Consider the following 26,657-nt stretch of genomic DNA (forward strand, 5'->3'; position numbering starts at 1 on the left):
TTAATGTTTTTATCAGAAGACTTGTTCCACCTTTTGGAGGGGGAGGTCTATAAAACTTTACCTTCATAACTCACGCTTTGGCCACGTGGTTTTCGTTTTACAGAGTAGTACACATGAAAATCGTACGGGCAGATCTCCAACCCTCTTAACTATATTTTTAGTGAGCCTCAGTAAATATCCAATGGTGTCTAGTTTGTATTATTTGCATAGTCGGGCTGTGTCCCGTGTATTCATTCTCATTCAATTTGTTGTAAAGACTTCATAGATGAATGTTGGGTATGGTTTATAGTTGATATGGTCACTCATATGGCATGTATGAATGAAACTAGCTTTAATTTTCTTATTTTTAATATATGTTATGTGGCTGAGAGCGCCAATGTTTATGTTTAATAGAATGAGTTATGAACTGCAATATGCATTGCGTACAAATGTTAAGTTTGGATATGGTGTGTTAAAGATAGTCCATTTGATGCTGGTTTAAGGCATTGAGTGCCGATCACACGACCCTATGGATTTGGAGCATGACAACCAAGAAGGTAATGTTGAAGAATTTCTAGATATGCTCATCTGAATAATAATGAACATTGCAATTGTTGGATTGAGTGGGCACTCGGTCGCATAATTAGAAGCAGGACCGAAAATTCTAAGAGTGAGGAATCATTTAGATGATGAGTAGGTGATAGAGAGGAGTACGCATCAGAATTTCAACATTGGCTTGGACAAACAAAAGAACCTTGATTTAGCATCAGAAACTCTCAATGCCTCCCCCTATCACATGGAATTAAAGAAATATGATGAACCCTACGTTTATTTTTAATTCTTCAAAAACAGCTTGAAGCAAAGTCTAATTCTTTGCAAGTCCTGATCAATTGCTCGTCTGGGCATGATATCAAAACTAGCCACCAAAGTGTCTTCAACAATCTACTGAATTTTCACAGTAACATATAGTAGGCAGATTAAACGCACAACAATACGCGAGCATACATATTTTGCGGAAGTTCAACCAATTGATTGAATAAAGCATCTGGTATAAGGTCATACCTCCAACCAAAAGCTCCACTTTTTATCGCCTGCACCACTTAATCTACATATATATGATGGCGGACCATTACCGGTCTTCTCAGGAGCTGTATAACAACTCTAGTGATATTAACAATGCTGCAGTACGAAAAAAGGCCCATTCTCAAAGCTATAAAAATATAGACTACCTGGAAGAACGTTATCTGCAAATGACCAGCTTGATAGCGAACCAGTAATATTAAGGACTGCAACCCAGACTTCCTTCAAGGAACTGAAAGCAGACAAGAGAGAAACTATGAAGCAGATGATTGATTTAAAGGGACAGAGAACCTACCTACGACTCAATAGTATAGGAAAGCTTATCATATCTGAATTACAAAAATTAACTTAAACTTCATCGTGTTTGTAGTCCGATCCATTGTTGGCGTTAATTTCAAGCAATGAAGATTAAATCGTATCTGCACCAATATCTCCAGAGTTCAAAACAAGTAAAAACTCAATTTTTATAATTATACAGTGCGATACTCTATTAAACCATAAAATGTTGACAAAATGGCAAGAATCATATCCAGCAATGAATAATAGCATCATCTTGACATGAACTGCACATTTTAGAGGGATCTTTCCGCAATCAGATTACTAAATCTGATACAGCCTGCAAATAATCTACATCAGAACATGATTTGAACATTCAGGGCACCATAATATCACATAAGTGCCATCACAGATATTGGTAACCTGTATTCATTAACTTAAACAGGTTAAATAAGTGTCATCCTCAGAGGTGAGAGCCATGTTCGTCTTTGATACATTATAAATATGTTCTATTTATAACTAAGGACCATGGACCCCTGAACTCATTCTTAAGATTTAACTTTTAAAATTGCCACGATGAAGTAACTTTAAAATTTATCTTGTACATAGTTCTGCTCCATTTTTTGTGTCAATTTCAAGCAAAAACGATAGAAAAAATTGTGTGGACAACACTATTTGCAGAGTTCAAAACAAGGTAAAACTTCAAATCTATGATTCCACAGTGTTATACTCTATTAAAGTTTAGAAATACTGTGAAAATGATGGACAATCTTATTTAACAACAAAAAACAAACATCATCATGCCATGAACTGCATATTTCAGCGGATCTTTCTTAAATATGACTACTAAAAAGTTTTGATACATCCAGCCCATAATTTATATCTATATCAGCACTTGAAGAACATTCAGGGCACCACGAGATCACATAAAGTGACATAAAACATAGAAAGTTGGTAACCTTTAAGCAAATGGATCTCCACTTATTTAAACATATTAAATGAGTGCAGATCCCTTAGACTTGGGCCATATTCATCTTTGACACATTATAAATACATTCTGTTTAACCGAGGACTGAGGACTCCTGAACTCATTAGTAAGATTCACTTTGGAAAATGTCAATATGAAGTAAAGACATTAATTGTACTTATCCATATTACCCGAGGGAGAACTCCAAGTAGATCCTACGGGAACCCCCACTCAAACTCTCTTGTGGCTTATTAGTCGTTAGATGTGGGAGATGATTGTATTCACGCAAGACATCCGATTTTTTCGCAGGGAACTTCATGCATCTTGAAAACAGCGAAGATATTGGAAAGATCCCCTGCAAAAGGGAAAAGATTAGGTCACGTGCCAAGAAAATCTCATGAAGCAAAATATTATTTGAATTTCCAGTAGGACCGAAAGTACTAAAATATCAGAGTGCCACTTCAGTACAACAGCAAAGCTTTAGAAAAAGTTGCACTTCCTCACGATGCTCTGTTGTAACCCAGTTTACTCCTCCATCAGATCTTACAACATCTTTCATAAACAAGCACACATCACATGATAATAGTTCTTGAGTAAACACGATCTCAAAAGCACCAGCTAGAGGATTCAGGATGAGTAGTTCCATATTTTCTATCTCTTTTTTTTTTTTTTTTAATACAGAAATAAGGAAGTGCTGCAAAATCTGTACATACAGAATATATGCACCCTAAGCATGTTACTTCTTAAGGGAAGCCAGGACGAGATACAAGATGAAATATATAGGACCACATCTAACCACTTCAAGACCTTTATGAAACACAACAGGCTTACGTCCTGTTCCTTCTTGATGAAAAAGCACACAAATATCATATGAAAATATGGTTGGCTAGTCATGGCCAAAGCTTCAAAGTAGCTACCATCCAATCCTCTCGATGAGACTGCTCGACAGCATCAAAGGATAATATGGTATTAATGTGCAGTGCATTGGCCACTTCAGGGGCATGTTTGAAAACAAAAGGCAAAGTGTTGGAGTCAACTACAGCAAAATCATAGGTAGTTTCCATAATTTGACTGGCACCTGTAAAGCCAGCATTAACTTATTAGTAAGAAACAACAGAATTTATCTGGAAGTGCATGCAAACTACAGATTAACTTTGAAAATTAAGTTGCATACTCGTACTATTGGATTCCATACTTGAGCTATGTTTGGTTAGAACTAAAAGAGGAAGGGAAGGAGGGAAGTAAAAGAGAGGGGGTTGCAAATACCATGTCAGCTTCTTAAGCCCCTCCAAAATTGGAAAAAATCTGAAAGGAGAAACTATATCTTGTTCTGTTCCAATCAAATCAGACAACTGGTGATAAGTGATCATTATTATACCCGAGAGAGATAAACCAATGAGTTTTTTCCTGATTCCCTGTTCATGGCCCCTTCATGGAACCAAATATGCAGTAATACAAATTAAGCAGGACATGATATGATGGGGTGTATCTTGACAACTTCTGCCCATTTAGTTTTACAACTCCAGAAATGAGAGAGCTTTACGTCTATAAAAGGGATCCATAGCATCTAAAATACAACCAAAAACTGAAAGATACACCTGAATTGAATTGTAAACAAGAATTTACTCTTTAATCTCTTCCCTTATTTTCTTTATTTTTCTTCCTTTATATTAGGTCAAGTGAATTGCTACTTCTTTGATACCTGCATTCCGGATAGTATGCTGGAATATAACTCTTTTAGGTGCATCGGCACTGTACGGAAAGAATTGTGATGAAAGGGCCAAAGCAAGAACACTGCTGTGTAGCAAAAAATGCAGTATAGATGACCTGGCTAACCAGTGGCTCACAATAGGCAAAATAGGCCCAACAGACCAACTAGTCACCACTCCAATTATTGCTGCCACTATAACATCAGGAATGAAGTATCCTGCAAAGCAAATGAGCTACATATTTATTATATTCTGAATACATACATGCTGAAATCCAAGTGCAATTTCATCACATATCAAGGTCTTCACATAAAGGAAATGTAACATCCCAACCACTATTTTTGAGTATTTCCATCCCGGTCCTTGATTTGAGACTTCCAATAGGTTCATATAGTGCTTTGAGATTTGTAGCCACCTATAAGGTATTAGATATCTCTCCTATTGTATGATCAAAATTATTGGATACTTAGGCCTCGTTTGGACGTGATTTGAAATCAGGTTGATTTGAAGTTGAAGTTTTGTTTTGTTTGGACATGCAATTTGGATTTCTTAAGTTGTATTTTTTTCTCATAAACATGAAAACCCCACAAGTTGTGAAAACTATCAAAACTTCCCCAATTCTTATACAATCTTACCAAATGAGCAAATCATAGTTCATAACAAAGTTAATACGCTACCAGAAGGCCTTTTTAAAAAATACAACATCTATTGATCAAACTTTAGTTCAATAAAAAGAAAAATTGAACATGAGTTGTAGTGTAACTACTCTTTAATATAATCTTCCCACATGACATGGACAATCTCTTCACGTCGAGCATGCACTTCCCGATCAGATGACCGAGAAGATGAACCAACATTGTTACTTTGAGTCAGGTTTTACATTTAAAAAATATATCTACCAACTTATGAATCATTTTTTACAAAATATAAATTTATGGGTCAAATTTTTGCTTTTAAAAAAAAAAAAATTGAAATCTCAAATCCTACTTTTGGGGGAATTTGAAATCATGATATGAAGTTGAAATTTTGTGCAAATTTCATAAGCAAATGCTGATTTGAAATCAAAGTATGAAATCAGGCTTCCAAATCCTATCACCAAATGCGCACTTAATCTTAGTAGACTCACTTCTTGAGTCTCATCTTGATTAATTTCTTTCCACTCCTGTGATCTAGATTTTTTGTCTTTGCTTAACTCTGTTTTACACTACTGCAAAATAGTTGGATGGATCTCTATTCTTGTCGTCTTTCATGTTCCCTTGATTCATCACCTTTTAAACGGTCAGAGTTGTTGCCAAAGCCCTACGGAAGTATGCATGATATCTTTTTCTAACTTCTAGTTGTGAATCTTACATGACGTTTTAAAAAGAATACCAAAAATTAATCGAATCGTACCATTGACACCCCTAATTTTGAGGATGATCTATGCACGGCTCAAGATTCGTTTGAGAATGTTTCAGCACCTGACTCTACAATGTGTGGAGAAGATCCTCCCTCATAAGTCACGACCTATGGTGGGCCCCATAGGAAGTGTATACCTCAGTTTAAGAATGAATGTGATAGTGCATTGTAAAGATCTTGATACATCCTTTATTAACATCCATTTGTTGCATATTGGTATATGCTTGTTCTGAACGATGTTAACTGCTATAACAATGTCAGATATATTTGTCATGATTGGTTATATTATGATTTTTCATTTCATATTGATAAAAATTGTTTTGCGGATTACTTGGCATTTTATATGATTATGTTGGTAAGTCTTTCCACGACCCTTTTGGCAGTAAGCTGATGAGACTTACTGAGTATTCCCCGTACTCACCAATTACCGTTCGTTTCCCACCTGCGTCCTTGCAGATACAGTTCCTAGCTAGTACTCGCGAACTGAGTTTGTGAGTAGATCAGCATTTTCCATCCAATACTGAGCCAACCACTCCAGTCCTGTGGTGGGTAGATGTTTTTATTTTGTTTGCTTCTACTCAGCATTTTCAGGATGCGTCCCAATTGACTCTTAGATACTCCTTTGACATTATTGTCACGTTTAGACTTAAACTTAAGAATTAGCTGTGTACTTTGAATCGACTATCTTTTGGGATATGTTATTAAGAACTTTTTAATTGTTATTATATATACTCGGAATGTGTGATAATATGCTTAAGGGATTGTCGGGAGCCAGTCATAGATCCTTGAAAAATCATTTTGTTGTTGACTTAATTTTCGGTATTTAAACCTCTATTTTGCATACATGTTTTTTTTTTTGTCGACGTGCACGAAACCTAGCCCGTACACCACGGTTATCAAAAAAAAAAAAGTTGCATATATGTTTTGACTAATTAGCCTTAGCCTCAAGGAAAACAAATGGGAGGTATTCCATTTTGTCAGATGTGACTTCCGTGCCTTCTGAGCATTATGTTCGAGAGGAGCAGGCATTACGAATGTTCTGGTACCAGAGGAAGATAATTCTGGAATATGGCAATCGACAAGTCTCAAGAAGTCAAAAATAACTAAAACTCATATTCCAAAATTAAAAGAATTTTATCACATGCTCTAATTTGCCCACTGGCCGACTTTGTTGTATGGGGTGGAGTGTTAGCCGGTTAAGAACTCTCATGTTCAGAAGATGAGAGTTGCGGAAATAAGGATGCCGAGGTGGATGTGTGGGCATACTAGGAGAGATAAGATTAGGAGACTAACCGGGATAAGGTGAGAATGGCCTCCGTGGTGAACAAGATGAGGGAAGCGAGGCTGAGATGGTTCGGGCATGTGAAAAGGAGATGCGCAGATGCCCCAGTGAGGAGGTGTGAGAGGTTGACAATGATGGGTTTAAGGAGAGGTAGAGGTCGGCCGAAGAAGCATTGGGGAGAGGTGATTGGACATGACATGGTGCATCTTCAGCCTATCGAAGATATGAACTTACATAGGAGGATATGGACGTCGAGGATTACGGTAGAAGGTTAATAGGTAGTTGAGTGTTGTCTCCTTGCTTACCAGTAGCATTAGTACTAGTCTTTAGTCTCTTGCCTTCGATTTCCATTACTACCTGTTATATTTTTGCTTCAGTTATCACATTATTTTGTTGTGGTTACTGTCCCTTTTCTGAATGCTATGTAATGATTTCTCTATTATTTGCTATGTCTGCTTTACTTCTGTATTTTATCTTTAAAAAAAATGCTTTGATACGCGTTACTTGAGCGGTCTTTCCAAAACAGCCTCTCTACCTCCACGAGATAGGGGTAAGTTCTGCGTACACTCTACCTTCCCCATACCCCACTTGTGGCATTACATTGGGTATGTTGTTGCTCAAATTTGGCCACCGCTAAGAGAATGATAAATTTCTAAAGCATGATAGCAGGACATGAAGAAAAGCTAGACTAATCGAGATTCAGTGCATAAATGAGACATTTCAGCATGAAGTAATAAGCAATCTGCACTATTTATCTTAAGGAATTCAACTACAATTATTGCAGCATGATCTAAAATGCCAATTTGACTGAAAGATTTTGACATGGTTTCAGTAAGTCAACCTTTCATTTCGTTGTCTAATTGGTTGCACAATGTTACTCAAGGCCACTATTATCTAGTTCAACCTATGTGCCAATATATCTACGTGGAACACAAGGCTAGCACACAGTGAAGTATCATATAACCCTCATTGGCAACGCCAACTCTAGAAAAGAGTACAGATTTATCAATTAATCATGCTCAAACAATATCTACTCTAGAAACAAGGTCAGAAACACTGACCAAAAGAAGGGGGAAGTGAGCCTGCCACACCCATTTTTTCAATCACAAAGGCGACAGGAAATCCACCAAAATACAACACGTACATTAAGGCAAGGAATGAGAGGGATCAAATGTTTGACATGTATGCTCAAACAATATCTACTCTAGAAAGAAAGTCAGACATACTAACCAAAAGGAGGGGGGAGTGAGCCTGTCATGCCCATTTTTTCAATCACAAAAGCAACAAGCAATCCGCCAAAATACACCGCGTACAATAGGCAAGGAATGAGAGGGATCACATAACAAGCAGTTGACCTGACAAAAAAAAAAAAACTTTTGATCAACAAAGTATGTTAACTAATGAGGTTTGAACTTCAGAGGCATAAACTTAACAAGAAGACATACATTTTTCTGGAGTTGTGCAAACAAAAAGTAGTAAGCAGTGAAACAGATATACCTAAATGATCTGACAACAAAGGACTTCATAGACAAGCGAAAGGAAATCCAAGCAAGAAGCATGAATGCTGACATTACAAATGTCAAGAAACCTCCGCTCAGCCCAGCAACAAGGTATGCCTGCTTGGAGGAAGCCATTTAGCCATTTCACTTTTTAATCAAATAGAAAACACACATACTTCGCCAAGTTCTACAAAACTGAAGTGACAAAGTCAATCTACCGCAAAAGAAGAAAATGAAATGCAGATTAACTTATAGAGAAAGAATTACTCACCAATGTTAAAATGGAATAGAACCCAAATGCTCCCCAAAATCTAGCTTCAAAAACTAGTTCCTGTAAAATGTCAAAAAGAAAAAGAAGAAAGAACTTGTAACATTGAACAAAAGAACTTGTAACATTGAACGATCTTTGCAATAAAATAATAAATCTTTTAAACTCTACAGTCCACATACATGGCATTTTGGCGATAAATTCTCTATATAATTCAGGAAAGGATAACTGAACCACCCAATGCATAGTTAATAATTATTATGGAACAGAATTTCGAGATGAACGCAGCACTTGACACTTAAATTTCCCCAACCCACCCCCACCCCCCACCCCCCGGCACAGGCAAAAAAGTCCTCATCTAGCATTAACTGACAAGGGTGTTACCTAACCTAGACTGCCCATTTCTCCCCTCCCTCATTTTCATTCCTATTCCTAATACTCGTCACAAAATGTAACCATCCAACCCCTCGTTTTGAGTATTTGCATTCTAATTTATGTTTCGAGCATGTTTATGATTTCATATTATATTTTATGACTTGTTGGTATGACTTGGGTTGAGTTTCGGGGTCAGGATGTATTTTAGATCATGAAAACCTTGGAAGAACTGTTGGTGGGTGCGACGCCTTTTGCCGCCAGGTGAACTGCGATTGCAACGCAAGTTGACTAGCTGAGGGTGATCACCTTTCCGATTTGGGTCATTTGGTCCGCTTTTGCAAAGAATGTAGGTTTGTGGTTATGTCCGCCTTCGCATATGATGAGCCGCTTTTGCGATGGGGTTGGGTAGGGAGTTTCGCGCGATTGCAGTGATCGCGAAGGTCATCAGTGACAGATACAACAGTCTTTTTCAACAGTTCTTTCCCTTTTTAGAACTAAACTACAGGATGAACTAAGTTTGCGCACTTTCTACTGGTTAGACTATCTACTAAGGAGAAAAACTTGCGCAGAATTACATTCGAGAGATAGTCAGGGTCTCCATTTCTATCATAACTGATGGAGGGACATCGGTTACAGCTCAGTTTTGGCAATCAGTGGAAAAGGCTTTGGGTACTGAAGTTGAGCTTAGCACAATGTTTCGCCCACAGACTGATGATCAGTCCAAGCGAGCTATTCAGATCCTCAGAGGATATGTTGACAGAATGTGTCATCGACTTTGGAGGTCAAATGAACGACCAGTTGCCTTTAGCTGAATTAGCGTACAATAAAAGCTACCAGTGTAGCATTCTGATAGCCCTGTGTAAGGCATTGTATGGGCAACAGTATCATTCTCCAGTGGGACAGTTTGAACAGGGTGAAATAAAGCTATTGGGTCAATATTTGGTTCAGAAGTGCTTTGATAAGGTCAAAGTAATAGAAGAACAGCTTCAGACAAAATTTCTACCCGGAAAAGAGGAGTAGTGACTAGAGTGTTTTTTTTTTTTTTTTTTGATAAGGTAAATAATTTTATTAACAATTGGGAAACTCCGTATACAAGCCATATACCAAAAGGAGAGAACCTACATCAAAATATGGTTCTCAACAAATGAGATCCAATCCTTTATACAAATAGGGACCTCATGAGTACACCAAAAAGTAACTAGAGACAAAACACTCCTATGCAATTTTACAAAATCTTGTTCCACCCCATCAAATGCCCTCCTATTTCTTTCTTTCCAAATGACCCCACATGATTGCTAAGGGGACAACACTCCATGCTCTTAGGCTTCTCTTTCCAGTCCTATGAGTCCAACTTTGCAAAGCCTCCTTCATTGTACCCGGCATCACCCAACAACAACAACAACAACAACATACCCAGTAAATTCCCACAATGTGGGGTCTGGGGAGGGTAAAGTGTACGCAGACCTTACCCGGCATCACCCATTGCATCTAAAACCAATTGAGGGCACCCTCCATAATCGATTAGCCACCTTACAATGCAAAAGAAGATGATCAACATTTTCACCTGTACTCTTGCACATAAAGCACCAACTAACATAGTTGATCCTTCTCTTTCTCGGATTCTCTGCCGTTAAGATCACGCCCCTAGCCGCCTACGTACAAAGAAACACACCTTCCTCGGTGCTTTAGGAATCCATATAGAGTCATGGGGGAGAGTACATTCCTCTCTCACAGGTAGCTTCTTATAATAAGAGCTAACCCTGAAAATCCCATCTCCACTCTCCTGCCATCTCCATACATCCGGCAACTCGTTTGGAGTGACTAGCCCATACCAAAACTCAATCAAATTATGAAAGTCTTCCATCTCCCAGTCTTGAAGGTTCCTTCGGAATCTTAAGTCTTAGAAAAAAAAAACCCCTCGTGAGACCTACATACCATGTTCTTTTGAAGGCTGCTCCCTTGATATCTTGATGAAGATCGAAGCAGTGGCCTATAGACTTGCCTTACAACGTTCTTATGTATGTTGATTTACGTATTTGGTTTACATTGAATATGTGGGATTCAATTGCGAGCGTGTGGATTCACGTCTTGGTTTGCAAGTGGATTGGGCCCTCCCTCACAGATCATTTGCCTTAGTAGACCCCATGGCAGTGTGCATGATAATGGGCACGTCGGTTGATTATTGGAAGTTGTGAGCTTATTTGTGCATATCGACATATACTTTCTTACTGCACTTACTGTTATATGCTTGACTTTGTGCATATTCTCATATGTTTTTTTCTGTGCATCGATTTTATGCGGTTGCAAAGTTGTTGCAGGTATGTGCATATTATTATTCTTGATGATGATATATGTAAGGGTTTTATTTAAAAGGTTTATTTTCGTATCACGACTCTCGCCGCAACCTTATTGGGGACGGTTAATGATACTTATTGAGTAACCGTACTCACCCCTCTTCCATTTCATTTCCTGCATTTATTGCAGATACTGATCTAAGCTCTAGCAAACCTCGTGGTTGAGTTTACGAGTTGCAGTTATCAGTGGTGAGCCAACCACTCTAGTTTTATGGTAGCTAATATTTCTTTATCAGTTTATTTCCGTTTCGGACATTGTTATGTACTCCCAAAATCTTAGATGCTCTTGACTCAGCGTGTGGGCTTAGACCTATTTCTAGCTCAGTGTTACATTTGAATTAGCCTTGCATTATCTATTTTACCATTTCAATTGGATTTATTCCCCGTTTTTGTTTGTTTCATTAATCACTAAATGAATGAATTGAGTAAGGTTGGTTCACTCGACAAGGAGGTTGTCGAGTGCCGTGACAAGTCCCGGAATTTTGGGTCGTGACACAAAGTAGATTGAATAACCAAATGATAAAAAACAATCAGTTGTTTAAACCCCAATAAAAAATCACCGGACAATGTACCTAAGAAGTCCTAAAACAAGCAGATGATATCGGCTTTATTTCTTCTTCCTTTCTTCCTATTACTAATTTGAAATCTAAAATTCTCTCTAATGGCTGTCAGAAAGTACAATGGAATTACAAATAAAATATATCGAAATCAGTCTGCAGTGTAATGCGTGAATAAAGAAAAAGATAGATCTTTGACCTCGTACATATTTATAAGATATAAGAAAGGAAGAGATGGAACAAGAAAACATACATATGAAAAGTAGACATCTTTACCAAAACAATATTAAAAAGATATAAAGTTGTACCTCTTTTGACAACTTCAGGACAGAATCATCTTGACTCAGAGGGAAGCTTTTCCAGAGCATTCTTGGAATCAACATCCCAGCAAGTGAACAGGGTACGAACATCATGAATGCCAAATATGGTGTAGAAAACCTATTCATGAAAACAATTTAGCAAAAAGTTTCTCAAAGTCAAGTGAAAATTTCTGTTTATTGGTGTCAAAGTGCAAGCAGCTTGATGAGGATGTGGCACACCAAAGTCCATTATAAAGCAAAAATATGCTAGGTATTTGATAGGTGAAAATTTGAAGGCCAAACAATTAAAAGCAACTTGAGGCATTCCACTTATGCAACATTTATTTGCCTGGTCTCATTATGTTACTTAACTAAGACGTTCATATTTTAATACGAAGATTTAAAGTAGTGAAATGGGCATAAGCGAACTAATAATCACAGCTTCCACAAAATTTTTCTTTTAAGGTAGCACCCAAATTTTCATTAACTATATCAGGATACTAAGTTTAAAAGTATTGGAATATTGCTGTCATGGAGTAGAAGACCAGACAGTCAAATGTTAGAAGGAAAGCTTGGTGCACTAAGCTCCCGATATGTAAGTGGCCCTCGAAGAAGCAGACCACATTAAGTCTATTGTATGCAGCCTTAGCTGGCATTTTTGCCAGAGGCTGTTCCGCTGCTTGAACTCATGACCGAAACTTTTACCAGACACTCAAACAAAATTGAAAAATAATAATTCTCCAATAAACTCGGAGAATGCAATCTCAAGAATAAGCAAACGCATACCAGTTCATTGACTGACCAGAAAACAGCAGTCTTATGACAGCAAAGGCAGCTGGAAAAACAATTGCTAGCAAAATTGCAAAAGTATGATATAACACTCCTGCATAACAGCCAATAACCATTTTAAACTAGCAGGACAGAGAAACGAGGCTTTTAAGAGCAATATTCCAACGAGAGAGAATTGAAGTATGCACATTACCTACCTTTAAGAAAATCATAAAAGGTTGCAAAAGAACAGGTCAGTCCCCAAGTTGGAAAGCGTAACAGAAGTGGCATGAGAAAAAAGATGACAAGAGGTAAACTATGAAGTAACATAGCTTGCTCTCGCGAATAGTATATCTACAATGAGGACGAAAATAGGTACTCATAGTTAATTTGCAATTTAATTCCACTTCATATATAAGAAAATAAATAGAATCGCTCTTCATCTTGAGAAGTGTTGGCTTACCAAGAACCACGACAAGTAATCAAAGAACACTGCACGTTCATTGTCAGATCTATTGACAGCAGATTTTAATCTCCTTTCATGTGCATTTTGCAGGTTAGACGAGTTGGTGAAGGCTTTGATTATTCTTAATAAATTGTCTCCACGTGCTTGGATGCTTCCAGGTCTAGTCGGAAAAAATTCTAATGTATCAGAGCAAGTACCCAAAAAGACACAACGGTCTTAAAATTTCAATTTGGTGAACTATACCAAAACAGCAATTGTGATGCATACAATAGTCTTTCAACAGTATCAGATGCGGTATGATAAAAATACCCCCCGAGGAGAAAGATAATATCCAGGCCAGGAATATCGCCAAAATCTTGGGCAAACATTCTGTAGTCTGTATCACCAGGAATTATACCAAAAAGATCCTACAAACACATAGGAAAATAGAAACTTTTAACGCCATATCAATCACCCATCGCTGAAAGAAACTGATAGATAGATGATATCAAGAAACTGATTTAAGTAGTAGACAATATTCTGTGAACCTGAGCCGCACTATTTGCCATAGGATATAGTGCTGATTGAGCATAAACATGTGAAGGCCAGGTCCCAGGTCCAGATTGGCAAACTAAATCTGAAAATCCAACAATGCACAGCAGGTGAAAATTTTAACAATATCAATGGCATAGAGATGGAAAGATTTAAGAATTGAATGCTTAACTCTCCTCATGGAGTAGATAATTTGGTCAATTTAACATGTCATTCAGAATGTGAAATCTTAAGGATGGTGCACCAATTAGTAGAATATCATAACTTGAACTCGTTGCAAAGGATCAAAATGAATTGCATTCTAAGTTTTTGTTATTGGTTCAGTTCTGAGTATATAGATGACCCTGTTTCTATTGTAGACATCCTAGGATCCTTATAAGATGAAATAGGATTTAGAGATAGTCTTTGTTTTTACTCTTTTGGATGTAGATTCAATGCTGTAAATTTTTGGATGCCAGCACTTTGTGCTGATGATTAATATACACTGTTTGTTACCTTGTCAAAAAAAAAAAAAAAAAAAAAAAAGAATACCATAACTTGAACAATTTTTTGATGAAGTAAATGAGATATCATTAAAAGCATCCAGAGGATGCAAAGATTACAAAAGAGAACTTTTCAGCTTAACAGATAAAAAAAGATTATAAAGCTAAAGAGCTGACAAATTCCAAAAAGAGAGAGACCTGTCAGCTCAAGAGATACAAAACAACTTATAAAGCGCTAAGCTGACAAATTTCCAAAAAGACATCTAAATAATTTAGAGGGGAAAGATTAGCCCAGCTATATAGGTTAACTAGACAACTAGCCTCAAGAAAGCATATTTGAGTTGAAAAAATCCATCAAAACATCTTATGTTTCTTTTCAGACAAGAGAAAAGGAGAGAGAAAGATTCCCCTTGTCTGATCCCTCTCATAGGGGAGAAGAGACCCAGTGGCCGATAAAGCCAAGGTGTGGGACCCACACGAGGGCATATGAGTGGTAGGAACACGGGACAAGGATAACAAAATTTTATGGAAGTGACTTAACGTCTATGAAAGGCCTTTTGGCCAATTAAATTTTACCGGCATATTCAAGGTGAACCCGTGGTGAACCAGGCCCTACACGAGAGTGGTATCATCATAAGAATACGTTACCATATCAATGGGAGTTATTGGAAGTAGTTGAGGTGGTAAAGTGGCCAAAGGAAACTAAAAAGCAAAGTTGAAAATGTTAGTAGGAAAGAACTAACATATGACCTGACTTTGACAGGGTATATCTCAAACCCTATTAAGAATTTGGCCAAGGTGTTCAAATTAAAATTGTAGCCCTTCGAGTCCAGTTTCCAATGGATTAAACCGTTCGTCGATCTGAGCTTTGTCGAGAAAGTTATCACTGTCTTACCTAAGGGTAGCAGAGCTGTCCAGTTCGCTCGCAGCCTCATTCGCGAAGTATTGTGGCCTGTAAGCAATAAAATCTTGGATCCAGCGAAATCCCCAGCGAGCAAGGGCTCTGTAGCTCGCGGCCTGTCTCGTGAAGCAAGAAATGAAGCAAGAGAAATCTGTCTACAAATATAGGCATTGCGGGGAGACAGAAACACCAGAAAACTTTTGGGTCTTCTTGGGATTCTAGAGAGAAGGAAGAGCCTCTCTCTGATCAGTACACCCTAGGTAAGTGTTCTTGATGCGATTTTGATTATTTAACAGTTATTTTGCGTAAGTTCTAGCACATTGACGGATTCAAATCCGTAGGAATCCATCTAACCTCCAAGTATCTCCACCAGATTCAACCTAGGGCTCAAAACTAAAAAGGTAACGTTTCTACCCTATTTTTTAATACGAGTTTGAGGCAATTGTTTGGGGTATATATTGAGCTAGAATCATCGTTTGAATATGGAATTTTGTTCATTCTTGATTGAACCTCATGAGCTAGGGTTGAAACGACGATCTCACTCGATGACAACGAACCAACTGTTGTGCGACTCAATGACATCTTTTAGTTCAAAGGACTTATCACCGGCGATGAAGAAAGTTTTCCTTTCCATTGGAGCTAGAAAGGTGCCTGAAAGGAAAACATAGGAAGTTTGGACATTGGGACAGCTTTCAAGAGAGAGTTTTTCTCTTTGATAATTTATTAAGTGTAAAGTGACATCCCCTTTTAAACGGACTAAAATGGAAAGTATAACTTGAGCATGACACCCTAGTAGAGATAGTGATGGATAGATGCCCCATAAAGGTCAAATTCACTTTCAATTTATTGTTCGTAGGATGATATTCTTGATTTATAGATAATTTAATACAGTTTTTTTGAGAAAATGGAACTTGGACCAACTCAACTCCAAAAGGCAGCAGAAGTGGCAAGGATTGCTCAAGATTATATAAAGAGATTATAACCTATACACTTGACCGATGTGAGTTCTAGCACCTGCAGGGCTTAATACCTAGAGCTTAGAGTAACATAACATGGGTGGTCCAGCATTGGATAGCCTAACATCAGAGATGGGTTTGGCTATCATGTTGAAAAAATGAATCGTGGCCCTTAACTTAACCCAAAAGCTAATTCAAGTGGCGATGATTGTCCATGACCATATAAGAAAATTACAACCTTAAGTTTAACCGATGTAAGAAATATCAATTACTTTAGCATTTGCCAATAGCAAATATTATGCTTTGCGTTCATCCCTATGCTTTACATGTATCCCTCTTTACAAGCTTGCAATAGCTGGCAGCTCGTATAGTGAAAAAGGTCATGTTCAAATCATTGTCACAATTACAACATCGCACCAGCAAGCATAAACATGGCACAATAGTATGAATGCATGTACTTACCAAGGCCTCCGGTCCCAGAAGCTTCAACATCTATAAATGCTCCAATTGTCTGATTCCATCTATGTGTAGTTATGAAACCGTGCGAACCCTGGAAAAATCATCAGCAAACTCTTGTGCTTAAATTGCTTGTTTTTTTAATCAACTACTGATCTACATAAAGCATTCTGAACACCGACAATGACAATTGAGATAACTACAATTCCTTGAGCTCGTGGAAGAGATTCACACAGCTTTAGATACCAAAGTTCAAAGCCATGAGACATTAGTCATTAAAGACAATGTATATATATGGATGCTCGAATGCATGTGAGTGTCTCCATTGAACTACAACCCGAGATTGTAAGCGGATACTATTGATCAGAAAAGATATGCAAACAAGATCACAGTTAGCAAGGAACAGAAGGAAGAACTAAGAAATTGAAGGAGGCAGAACCTTATCATTGTTCTCTGATTTTTAAAACTGTTGATCAATACACTTAAAGATAACCAGAGGGCCTATAGTAAGCGGTATGAAAACCTATCCTGGAGGTAAAGATGGGGTAGTAGAAGATCTTAAAGAGCCCCCTTTATCAATCACCCGAGAAAGATAATGCCTCAAATCTAATATGACTCAGAATTGACAGAAGTATCTATCATCAACATCATGCAACCAATCTTTTAGCACCCTGTCCAACAAATATAATAAAAATCCCACACTATGAAAGCTTTTAAAGTTTGAAATGAATAGTACCAAATTTCACTCCAGATATTTCAGAAAACTATTTGATAAAATAAATATGTGTTTCTGACAATGTATAGTCATCACATTTTTCACTATTAGACTAAGAAGCACAAAGGACAGAGATAGGAGAATAAAAATTTAAGGAAAGCTGAAATACTGCCGAATCGCATAATTTTCTAAGAAACGTGCACTAGGAAGTCATGGAAAAGTGGCACCTACTTCCTAGAACTTCAATACAACAAGCATAGCTCATGATTCTTTAAGTCCATTATTCTTAATAAAAGATGAGAGAAAATATCAAAGCCCAAAATCATGCGTCATACATGAGAAAATCCAAATTGTAACCATTTAAAAAAGGAAATATCAAAAGAAATTGTCATGGGTCCCAAATAAGGATCTTCTTACCAGCATAAACAGTTCTTCAGCTCCATTAAATAGAAATATAACTGGTCTAGGTGGAATCCAGCCGGAATCAACAAAAAGTCTTGCTAGCTCGAGTATTGATGCTGTTTGAGTAAGGCATAGTGCAGTCAAGATAGATATAACCAACTAAGACATCATCATTCATCCGGAAAATAAGATATACATACCAACACATGAACCACAATCACCAGCTCCTGGAGAACCAGGTGGAGTATCAAAATGGCCATTCACCAAAACTGCAGAATCATTTTCTCCTGAATCCACTGATGACATTCTGAAATTAATTTGTCCTACTTTCAGTTTCAAGTTGTTGCATATTTGAATGAAAAAGTTAAAACCCCTATGTGAGGTTGCCAATCAAATATATTTGTCCAAAAGCTATCTTTAACTTGTTCAGGTTTTTCATTATCAAGGACAGTGTAAGGAACTTTTTTCAAAAACAAAAGATGGTGTAAATGAGCAAATTCCTTTAATTGATGAATTCAGGTAATAACACTCACTTATCTTTATGGTTTAAGAAAAAGAACAAAAAGTGTTGGTGGATAATGAGCAACTATACCTCATAATAATATTTGTATGATTCCTATAAGTGAGAGAGATGCTATGGTGTAAAAAGAACATGTTGAAGGAGCCATTAACAATAGTCTCCTCTATCTCTATTCTGCAAGAATAATGAATGTGTAATTGTCAGTTGAGGAATTAACTGAAGAAAAGATGAGTTTACCAAGTTAAAAGGCTTAACACATAGACAGCCCCTTAAACTTGCCAGCAAATTTCATTTAGACACTAGAACTAAGGATTATTCTAATTGAGCCCCTGAACACATAATATGGTGTTCCTAATTTGCCTCAATAACCCATAAAACCTCAGGCCTATTCCAATTGAGACTGATGTATATACTTAAAGATTATGATAAATTTTATGTGGTAAACTTAGCTACCTAATAGACACTTGAGATTTGAGAATACACACAAAAGTTTTTTCAAAATTTGAACTGTAAGGGGTCGTTTGGTAGCTAGTTAGAGTTATGCAGATATTAGTAATACAAGGATTAGTAATTCTGAGGGAATCTATGTATCATTTTATGTAAGGATTTGTTATGCTGTGTTTAATTATTCATATAAAAGTTATTCATGTATTAGTTATTCCACCTTATGCCATGCCTAAAATAATAAATAAATTCTCCTAACTTATACATGTATTAGTCATGCGGGTTTCTAAATTGCAAACCAAACACCGTATTAATTTTATATGATATTTACTTATGGAAAATTTAATACCTACATAACTCACCTCCCAAACCAGCTATCAAACAACCCCTAAGTGTCTAATAGTAACACTTTATCATGTGTTCAAGTGCTTGTCTAAATGGATGTATTAAGCTAAGGTTAAAGCAAGTTATCCAACCTAATACCAGGTTGAACACGTTCCTGTAGGTTAATGACTCAAGATTCAACCAAGTGCACCAGTTAGCGTTTTCGTAACACAGGTGCCAGCAGATAAAATTATACCAATTTTAAAAAATATATACATAAAATACCTAATTTTACGGAGAGACCATGAGTTCACGTGCCCCAAAAATTAATATATAAATTCGCCCCTGGCTCAATCCTTAGTTGGAGTGTCCAAACAGAATTGGTGGCAAGTGTCTATGAATTAATCCAAAGATAAAAGAAGTTATCCAACCTAATACCAGGTTGAGCTCTTTCCTTAATCATTTCCAACTGTTTCTTAATATACTGTGCAGCTAATCTCAAACCTTGACGTCCTTCCTGGCGACCACCAATATCTTTAGATAAGACGCGAATATGCTCAATAGCTCTGGCTTCAGAGAAGCGATGAGGAGGAGCGTCAATAGCAAGAGGTGTGATGAATTTCATGTGAATGATTGAGTATACAAGTACTGATATCAATCCATACATAATCAACATACTAAACAGTACTTTGAATCCGGCTATATCACCCGAACTCAACCTCCACGCCATCACTTAGTACAATATGTATATTCTCTATTCGTATACAGAATTAATTAGAATATACCTGTGGATTAATGATATAGTTGAATAAGAAAATATTCGAATCGAGACAAAAAGCAATCAAAGAGGAAGAACCAGAGAAATGTGAGTGTGTTGGTTCGTATCATGAATTCCTGATTACTTTGTCGAATCATTTTTTTGCGCGGAGTGCCCTTCTTTTCTTTGTGTCTTTAAATTTTCCCTCATATTTGCAGGATCTTTAAATTACGCCTCATATTACCTGCCTTTAATTTTTGCCCTTCGCATTACTCTTTTGAGCTTTCACATACTAAATAATGAGGTTCTGAGTCTCAACCCCCGCTCAAGCATAAATTAAAAAAAAAATTACAAGACAAGGCTTGTCGCGTATGCCGGGACCAAGATACTTTGTTGGGCGACCATACACATTTTACGCCGACCAGGATACTCACGCCTTTATGGGCGATTTGGCATAAGCATTGGTCCCATAACTTTGATAATTTTCCATTAAAGTTACGCCATGGGGGCATACTTTTAACGGCAAACTTACGTTGACCAAGATAACTTCGCTGGCGAATTATCAAAGTTACGCCGACCCGCATGATATGCCAAGTCTTCCCATAAGGCATAAGTATGCTGGCCGTGATAACTTTGGTAATTCCTTCACAAAGCGCGTATGCATACTTTTAACGGGCAAACTTTATGCTGATCCGCAAGATAAACTCAATTAATTATCAAAGTTACGCCGACCGCATACTTATGCCAAGTCCGCCTACAAGGCATAAGTATGCCGGTCCAGCATAACTTTCGTAATTCCTTCATAAAGTGTACGCTGGGGGCATAGCGAAATTTAAACTTTGCCAATTTTTTTTTAAAATTTTGACCGCGCGTGGGTTCGAACCTGGGAACCTACGGGTTTACGCGAAGGGCAAAATTTAAAGATTTTTAAATATGAGGGGCAAAATTTAAAGATCACCCCAAACGAAAGGCCCCGCAATGCCGCCTTGTCAATTCGCTTTTTGATATTTTACGGGCCCATCAGCCTTGGGCCCATACGGGGAAGTACCGCATATTTTTGCGCTGAGTGCCCTTCGTTTGGGGTGGTCTTTAAATTTTGCCCCTCATATTTGAAATCTTTAAAATTTGTTCTTCGGCTGCCATAGGTTCCAGGCCCGAACCCACGCGTTTAAAATTTTAAAAAAATTCGCAAGGCAAGTTTAAATTTCGCTATCGACCTAAGATATTTTTGTTAAGGAATTACCAAAGTTATGCCGGACCGGCATACTTATGCCTTGTGGGCGACTTACATAAGTATGCCTGGTCCGATACCTTTGATAATTCCCTTCCAAAAATTATCGGTGTCCGATAAAAATTTGCCCATTAAAAGATGCCCCACCGCATAATTGGGAAAGGGAAATTTTCAAAGTTATGCCGACCCAACATACTATGCTTGCGCGACTTACGATAAGTATGTCGGTCCGCATAACTTTGATAATTCCTTCCAAAATTATGCCGGTCCGCATAAAAGTTTGCCCATTAAAGTAGCCACCGACTAACCCGCGAAGGAATTATCAAAGATTTACGGCCTGAATTTTACGTAAGTCCGCCCATAAGGCATAAGTATTCGGTCCCAGATAAAATGTGTAATTCCTTAAAGTATGCGTTCAGAAACAAATTTAACCCTTGCGAATTTTTTTTTAAAAATTTTGATCGCGTGGGTTCGAACCTCCGGAACCCATGGGTGTTAGGGGGCAAAATTTAAACATTTCAAATATGAAGGGCAAAATTTAAAGACCACTCCAAAAGAAGCGGAACCGCGAATGCACATTCCGTTGTAAAAGCATTTTTTTTTCGCGGATCGCCCTTCTTTTCGGGTGGTGTTTAAATTTGCCCTCATATTTGTGATCTTTAAATTATCTCTCATATTACGTCTTTAATTTTTATCCTTCGTATTGCAATCCGGAAGGTTATACGTAAATCATAAAAATTCGTTCCGAACCCTCGCTCAAGCATAAATTAAAAAAAAAAAATTATAAGGCAAGGTTTGGGTCGCGTGTATGCCGGACCCGGCATACACTTATTAAGGAATTACCAAAGTTATACCGGACCCGGCATACTCATGCCTTATGGGTAGACTTGGCATAAGTATGCCGGGTCCGGCATAACATTGGTAAATCCTTAACAAGTTTATGCCGGGTCCGGCATACTTATGGGCAAACTTTTAGTTAAGCCTTAACTAAAAGTCTTTTCCTAGTTATGTCTTATGGGGAAAACTTTTAATTGAGGCACAACTAATTAAAAGTATGCCCCATAAGGCATAACTAAAAGTATGTCTCATAAGGCGGAGCTTTTCCTTAAGGCATAACTAAAAATTTGTGTTATAAGACAAAGTCTTTATCTTAAGGAAAAGTTATGCCTTATGGGGCATACTTTTAGTTATGCCTTAACTAAAAGTCTTCCCCATAAAGCATAACTAAGAAAAGACTTTTAGTTAAGGCTTAACTAAAAATTTGCCCATTAAAAGTTTGCCCATAAGTATACCGGACCCGGCATAAACTTGTGAAGTTATTACAAAGTTATGGACCCGGCATACTTATGCCAAGTCTGCCCATAAGGCATAAGTATGCCGGTCCAAGCATAACTTTGGTAATTCCTTCACAAGTTTATGCCTATGAGGGTATAGTTAAATTTAAACTCGCCTTGTGATTTTTTTTTAAATTTTTTTGACTGAGTGAGGATTCGAACCTGAACCTACGGGTTTTAGCCGAAGGGCAAAATTTAAAGATTTCAAATATGAGGGGCAGAATTTAAAGACCACCCTAAAAGAAGGGCAATTTTGCGAATTACCCTTGTAAAAGTACGAAGAAATTGTACGGTTTGGCCTTCAAATGGGCTGGTCTTTAGAATTTGTCAATCAACTTATGCTTGGCGGGACATAAATTCTTGGAAAAGAACGCATTGTCCCTAAAAACAAAATACTTACTAGCTTCCCATTCCTCTTACTTTGATGACCCTAAAACTATTTACCAAAAATGCCTCCAAAATTATAATACCAACATGGTATATAAATATACTGAGATGGTATTATGTTCATTTATTCAAAAGAAATACTTTTCTAAAAAAAACCTCTATGATACCATCATGTTATATACATATGTTGTGATGGTATCATGGAGAGCTGCTTCAGTCCTTCAATGAGACACTCCTCAGTCCTCCGTGATACTATCATAGTACATAAATGTCTCGCCCCAAATTTGGAGCGACGTGACTGTTACACCTCGGAAAATTTTCCGTTAGCGTACAGTAAATAGACTAACGAAGGGCATAATGTATATGATGTTTTGATAAGTAAGAAATAGCATTTGATGACCCTAAACGAGATTTCAAAGACATTTAAGGTAAGGAAAGAAAGTTGTTAAGGAAAGCAAGTCATATGTTGTGTGTCGAACAAGAATTACGAGTATCGAGTTAATGAAGTTCTAATGATGCTTTGGAAAAGAGTTATAACGTCCCTTAGAATAGTAATGAGGTGCTGAACAAGTGCCAAGAAGGTTCCATAAGGATTGGAGATCAAACGAGTCAACGAGAATGATTTCGGAAGAGCTCGGCATTATACGGCCCAACATACTGGCAGTATGTTTGGCCGTATAATCAGCCCAGAATGGCACATCTCTCTGGACCAGATCTACGACGTACATACGGTCAGTATAAATTATATGGACCGTATGTTGGTCCGTAGATCATGGTCGGGACAGATTTTAAAATCATATAAGGACCTCTCACACTCATTTTATTTCATTTTATTTCTCTTCTCCACAAGTCAAGAAAAACCTCTAGAATATTCTCCACTCTTCATCCACAGGAATCCAAAGGAAATTGAGGATCAACTTCATCAAACCAACAAAATCAAGAGTGTGAAACCCATTAAAGTTCATCTAAGTCAAGAAATCCCATTGGAAGTGAATTAGGTTTTGGTGCAAGAAGAGTATTTCCACTCAAGGCTTGTTCCTACACTATCTAAGGTAAGTTTTATGTTATTTTCATGTTGTTTAAGGTGTTGAGAAGTTGAAACACTTGGATTGTAGAAGAATATAGAAAATGGGTCATAAATGTGGGAATAGTGTCATTGTTGAGCCATAGCTTGGAATGAATCATGAATATGGATATGTTGTGATTGTAAGTAGGTTATGAATGAAATTTAGAACATGGAATAAGTATTATATGTTAAAGAACACGATAGTGAACTTTGATCATGATTATGGAGAATTGAAGTGAAATTGTAAAATGTGGATAATTTGAACAAATGATGATTGTTGATTATGATATTGTGATTGTTGTTATGAATGTTTGGGAGTTGATATGGAATATGGAGGAAGTCGTATAAACAAAGGAAATCTTGCCAATTTTCTCTAGCTTTAGTAAGCACGTCTTTATAATTGTTTAGCTAATGTCGATACGAATTCTCTTGAAGGAAGAAACGCGAGCATCGAAGAAGAACGAGCAAGTGATAGAATAGCTAAAGGAAAAGGTACGTAAGGCTAGTCCTTTCTTTCTAGGCATGAATCTTATGGCATGATTTTCCTCCTTCTCCATGAATCTCCTATATTCCGGATAACTAAGAATCTATGTTTATGAATAGCTATATGAGATAAGAGATACATTATGAGTACGATAATGATGATGATGAACTTAAGTCTAAAGATTCTAGAGTCCATGATATGATGTTCCTATAAATCTAATGTATAATCCATTGATGTTATCTATCATATACACTCACCTTATATGCTAATTCCTTCAAGGTGAGGCAGAATGCTTATGAATGCTCCATAATGTAATCGGGGGTTCACGACCTTATGTCACCCCGATAAAGTATAGTTGTCCTTGAGTTTCCATGCATGCATTATGTGTTATATCCCGTATTTTGTACGTCGGGATAATCCGAGTCAACTACGATAAGTTAGGGACAAGACTATTCCGGGACACGAAGTAGAGACTTTTGGTTGTTTTAAAAAGTATAAGTGTGTATGACTTTATTGGCATGGAAATATTAAGGAAACATTTGGGGTCAAATGTTATTTTTGGAAAGTATTTATTTCATAAAAAGGAAAAAAAAAAATAGGGGCATGTGGCTGGCCACCTTGGTGTGGGCCATGGCCACATGGATGCCTTATATGTGTTAATTAAAAGATGACTAAGTCATCACATTATTCATCCTTAACACCAAGAAATTTCAAGAAACTTGGAGAAGGAGAAAGACCAAGCCATATTCGGCCATGGAAGGTGAAAAATGAAGACCAAAAATTGACCACAAAAAATAGTTTCTTCCTAGTTTCTCTACTAATTGGAAGGCCTACAACGTGGAGTAGTCGTTGGAACAAACAAAACGCTTAATCTTGCAAAATAACCTCCTAGCCGTGTGGAAATGTGGGGTGAAGAAGGTATGCTTCAAACTTCCTTTTTATATGTTATGCATGGTTTATGTGTGTTGCAGTATGTAAAAATGGATGAAAATCATGAAAATATGGATGTTGGTGTTGAATTGAGTATGTGTGGGTTTGGCGTGTGTAGTGTGGTGTTGTGTAGGGGTGAAGAACTAGTTGTATCTAGCATGTTGTGTGTTGTTGTGGTGTGTAGAAATGGATGAAAATTATGGAATTTGAATGTTGACATGGTGGCCGTATGTATGGTGTTGGAACCGTATACATGTAATGTGTATGCCAAGAATGAATTAATTTTATTTAGCGTTTTGGTTGTTGTTGTCGTGTGGATTCTATGTGGATAATGGAAGTTTAAGGAATCAAGTTGAAGTTGTAATTGTTGTGGGTGATTTAGAAGTTCACGTGATTCTTATGTAGATTCTATATTTATGGTAATGACATTGTTAACGTATAGATTGTTGATGTAGTTTATGAGTGTTGGAAGAAGGAAATGTATTAGTGTTGTTTATGTTGAGTTGGGGAGATTTCGTGTAAGGTGGTGGTGTTTTTGGATTGGTTAAAGTCTTGTGTGAATTGTTTAAAGTGTTCTTGAATATTATTTGAATGGTTTCGGATTAATAATTGAATGTGCGAGTGTTGGTGTTAACTTGATTATATGCGGTTGAATCAAATATAAGTGAATGTCGTCATATTATGCGAAAGGAAGTTGTTGATGCTAGAATGCGTTTTGAATTAATGGTTGATGTTGTTAGAATGTTTGTTGGTATTGTTGTTGATGAATTTAGTCGAGTTGAATTCTCGGGGTTGTTGCGTTACGGAAATGCTTGCCCAAATTCGTAGAATTAAGCGCTAGTTTGGGATTGCATGCCTAAATGCCTATAGCTAATATTAGTATTTAATGATGTATTGTAGATCTTGGGAAGTCCACGACGTAGGTTTGGATTAGCTTGGAGAGCGGACAAAGTATGTAAAGCTCACCCTTTCATTTCTTTGGCATGTCCTAGTTGTAATTAGGCTATGACACGAGCTTCGAGGTAATTCCACTCTTAAATTCCGAGCATGTTTATGATTCAGGTTTGCGTATCGAGGTTAGCATCCTTAATATGGTCATGTCATGGTCTTTATGTCTTTGACATGGTTGAATTTAGAATATTGTATAAACGGTTTTGTTTCCAAAAGGATCACATGTCTAGAAATGTCCGTAACTTTCGTAGATAGAGCCGGATTGCTTTGAAACGCTCGTAGAAAGTTTGTAACGTATAATGATGTTAATTTTCATGGGCGGGGCGGATTGGTTGATGTACATCCGTGGTCCCCGAGATTTACTTTTGTATTGTCCTAACGACTTGCTTTTGAAAAGAACTTAACATGATTTCCGTTTGACTATCGAGCGTCGACCACTTCTTATCCATTGAGTCTATGATGATGATTTATGTGCATATGGTTTCTCACTACTCTGCTCGTGCGAGCTG

At 37.3% G+C, this 26,657-nt stretch overlaps 1 protein-coding gene across 3 annotated transcripts; it reads right to left on the reverse strand.

The window, feature by feature from the left end:
* Window positions 1-1,005: 1,005 nt before the first annotated feature.
* LOC132044776 (uncharacterized) lies at window positions 1,006-19,912 on the reverse strand. Of its 3 annotated transcripts, none has more exons than XM_059435291.1 (19): window positions 19,440-19,912; window positions 18,313-18,414; window positions 17,921-18,027; window positions 17,736-17,836; window positions 16,610-16,697; window positions 13,805-13,893; window positions 13,545-13,684; window positions 13,275-13,437; window positions 13,030-13,165; window positions 12,830-12,926; window positions 12,053-12,182; window positions 8,462-8,521; window positions 8,189-8,307; window positions 7,922-8,046; window positions 4,005-4,229; window positions 3,220-3,380; window positions 2,494-2,657; window positions 1,209-1,291; window positions 1,006-1,127 (listed from the first exon to the last, which is right to left on the reverse strand). In XM_059435291.1, exons 1-19 carry the CDS (start codon window positions 19,736-19,738, stop codon window positions 1,036-1,038), a joined length of 2,481 nt encoding a protein of 826 aa, XP_059291274.1. In that variant the 5' UTR covers window positions 19,739-19,912; the 3' UTR covers window positions 1,006-1,035. The 3 variants fall into 3 exon arrangements, with proteins under 3 accessions (XP_059291274.1, XP_059291276.1, XP_059291275.1); XM_059435293.1 differs by lacking the exon at window positions 19,440-19,912 and adding an exon at window positions 19,294-19,418; XM_059435292.1 differs by lacking the exon at window positions 18,313-18,414.
* Window positions 19,913-26,657: the final 6,745 nt, after the last annotated feature.

This window comes from Lycium ferocissimum, unplaced genomic scaffold (genome assembly GCF_029784015.1).
Source record: "Lycium ferocissimum isolate CSIRO_LF1 unplaced genomic scaffold, AGI_CSIRO_Lferr_CH_V1 ctg5182, whole genome shotgun sequence".
In the NCBI taxonomy this organism is placed as follows: Eukaryota; Viridiplantae; Streptophyta; class Magnoliopsida; order Solanales; family Solanaceae; genus Lycium; species Lycium ferocissimum.

Bases quoted from the DNA above. Each gene is read 5' to 3' on its own strand.
- LOC132044776 (XM_059435291.1), bottom strand. From the start codon at position 19,738: ATGGCGTGGAGGTTGAGTTCGGGTGATATAGCCGGATTCAAAGTACTG. The intron at 12,927-13,029 runs GTAGGTAATGTG...GCTGTTATGCAG, and splicing joins CTTTTATGATTTTCTTAAAG to GAGTGTTATATCATACTTTT. The intron at 8,522-12,052 runs GTACAACTTTAT...GACATTTTACAG, and splicing joins TCCTGAAGTTGTCAAAAGAG to GAACTAGTTTTTGAAGCTAG.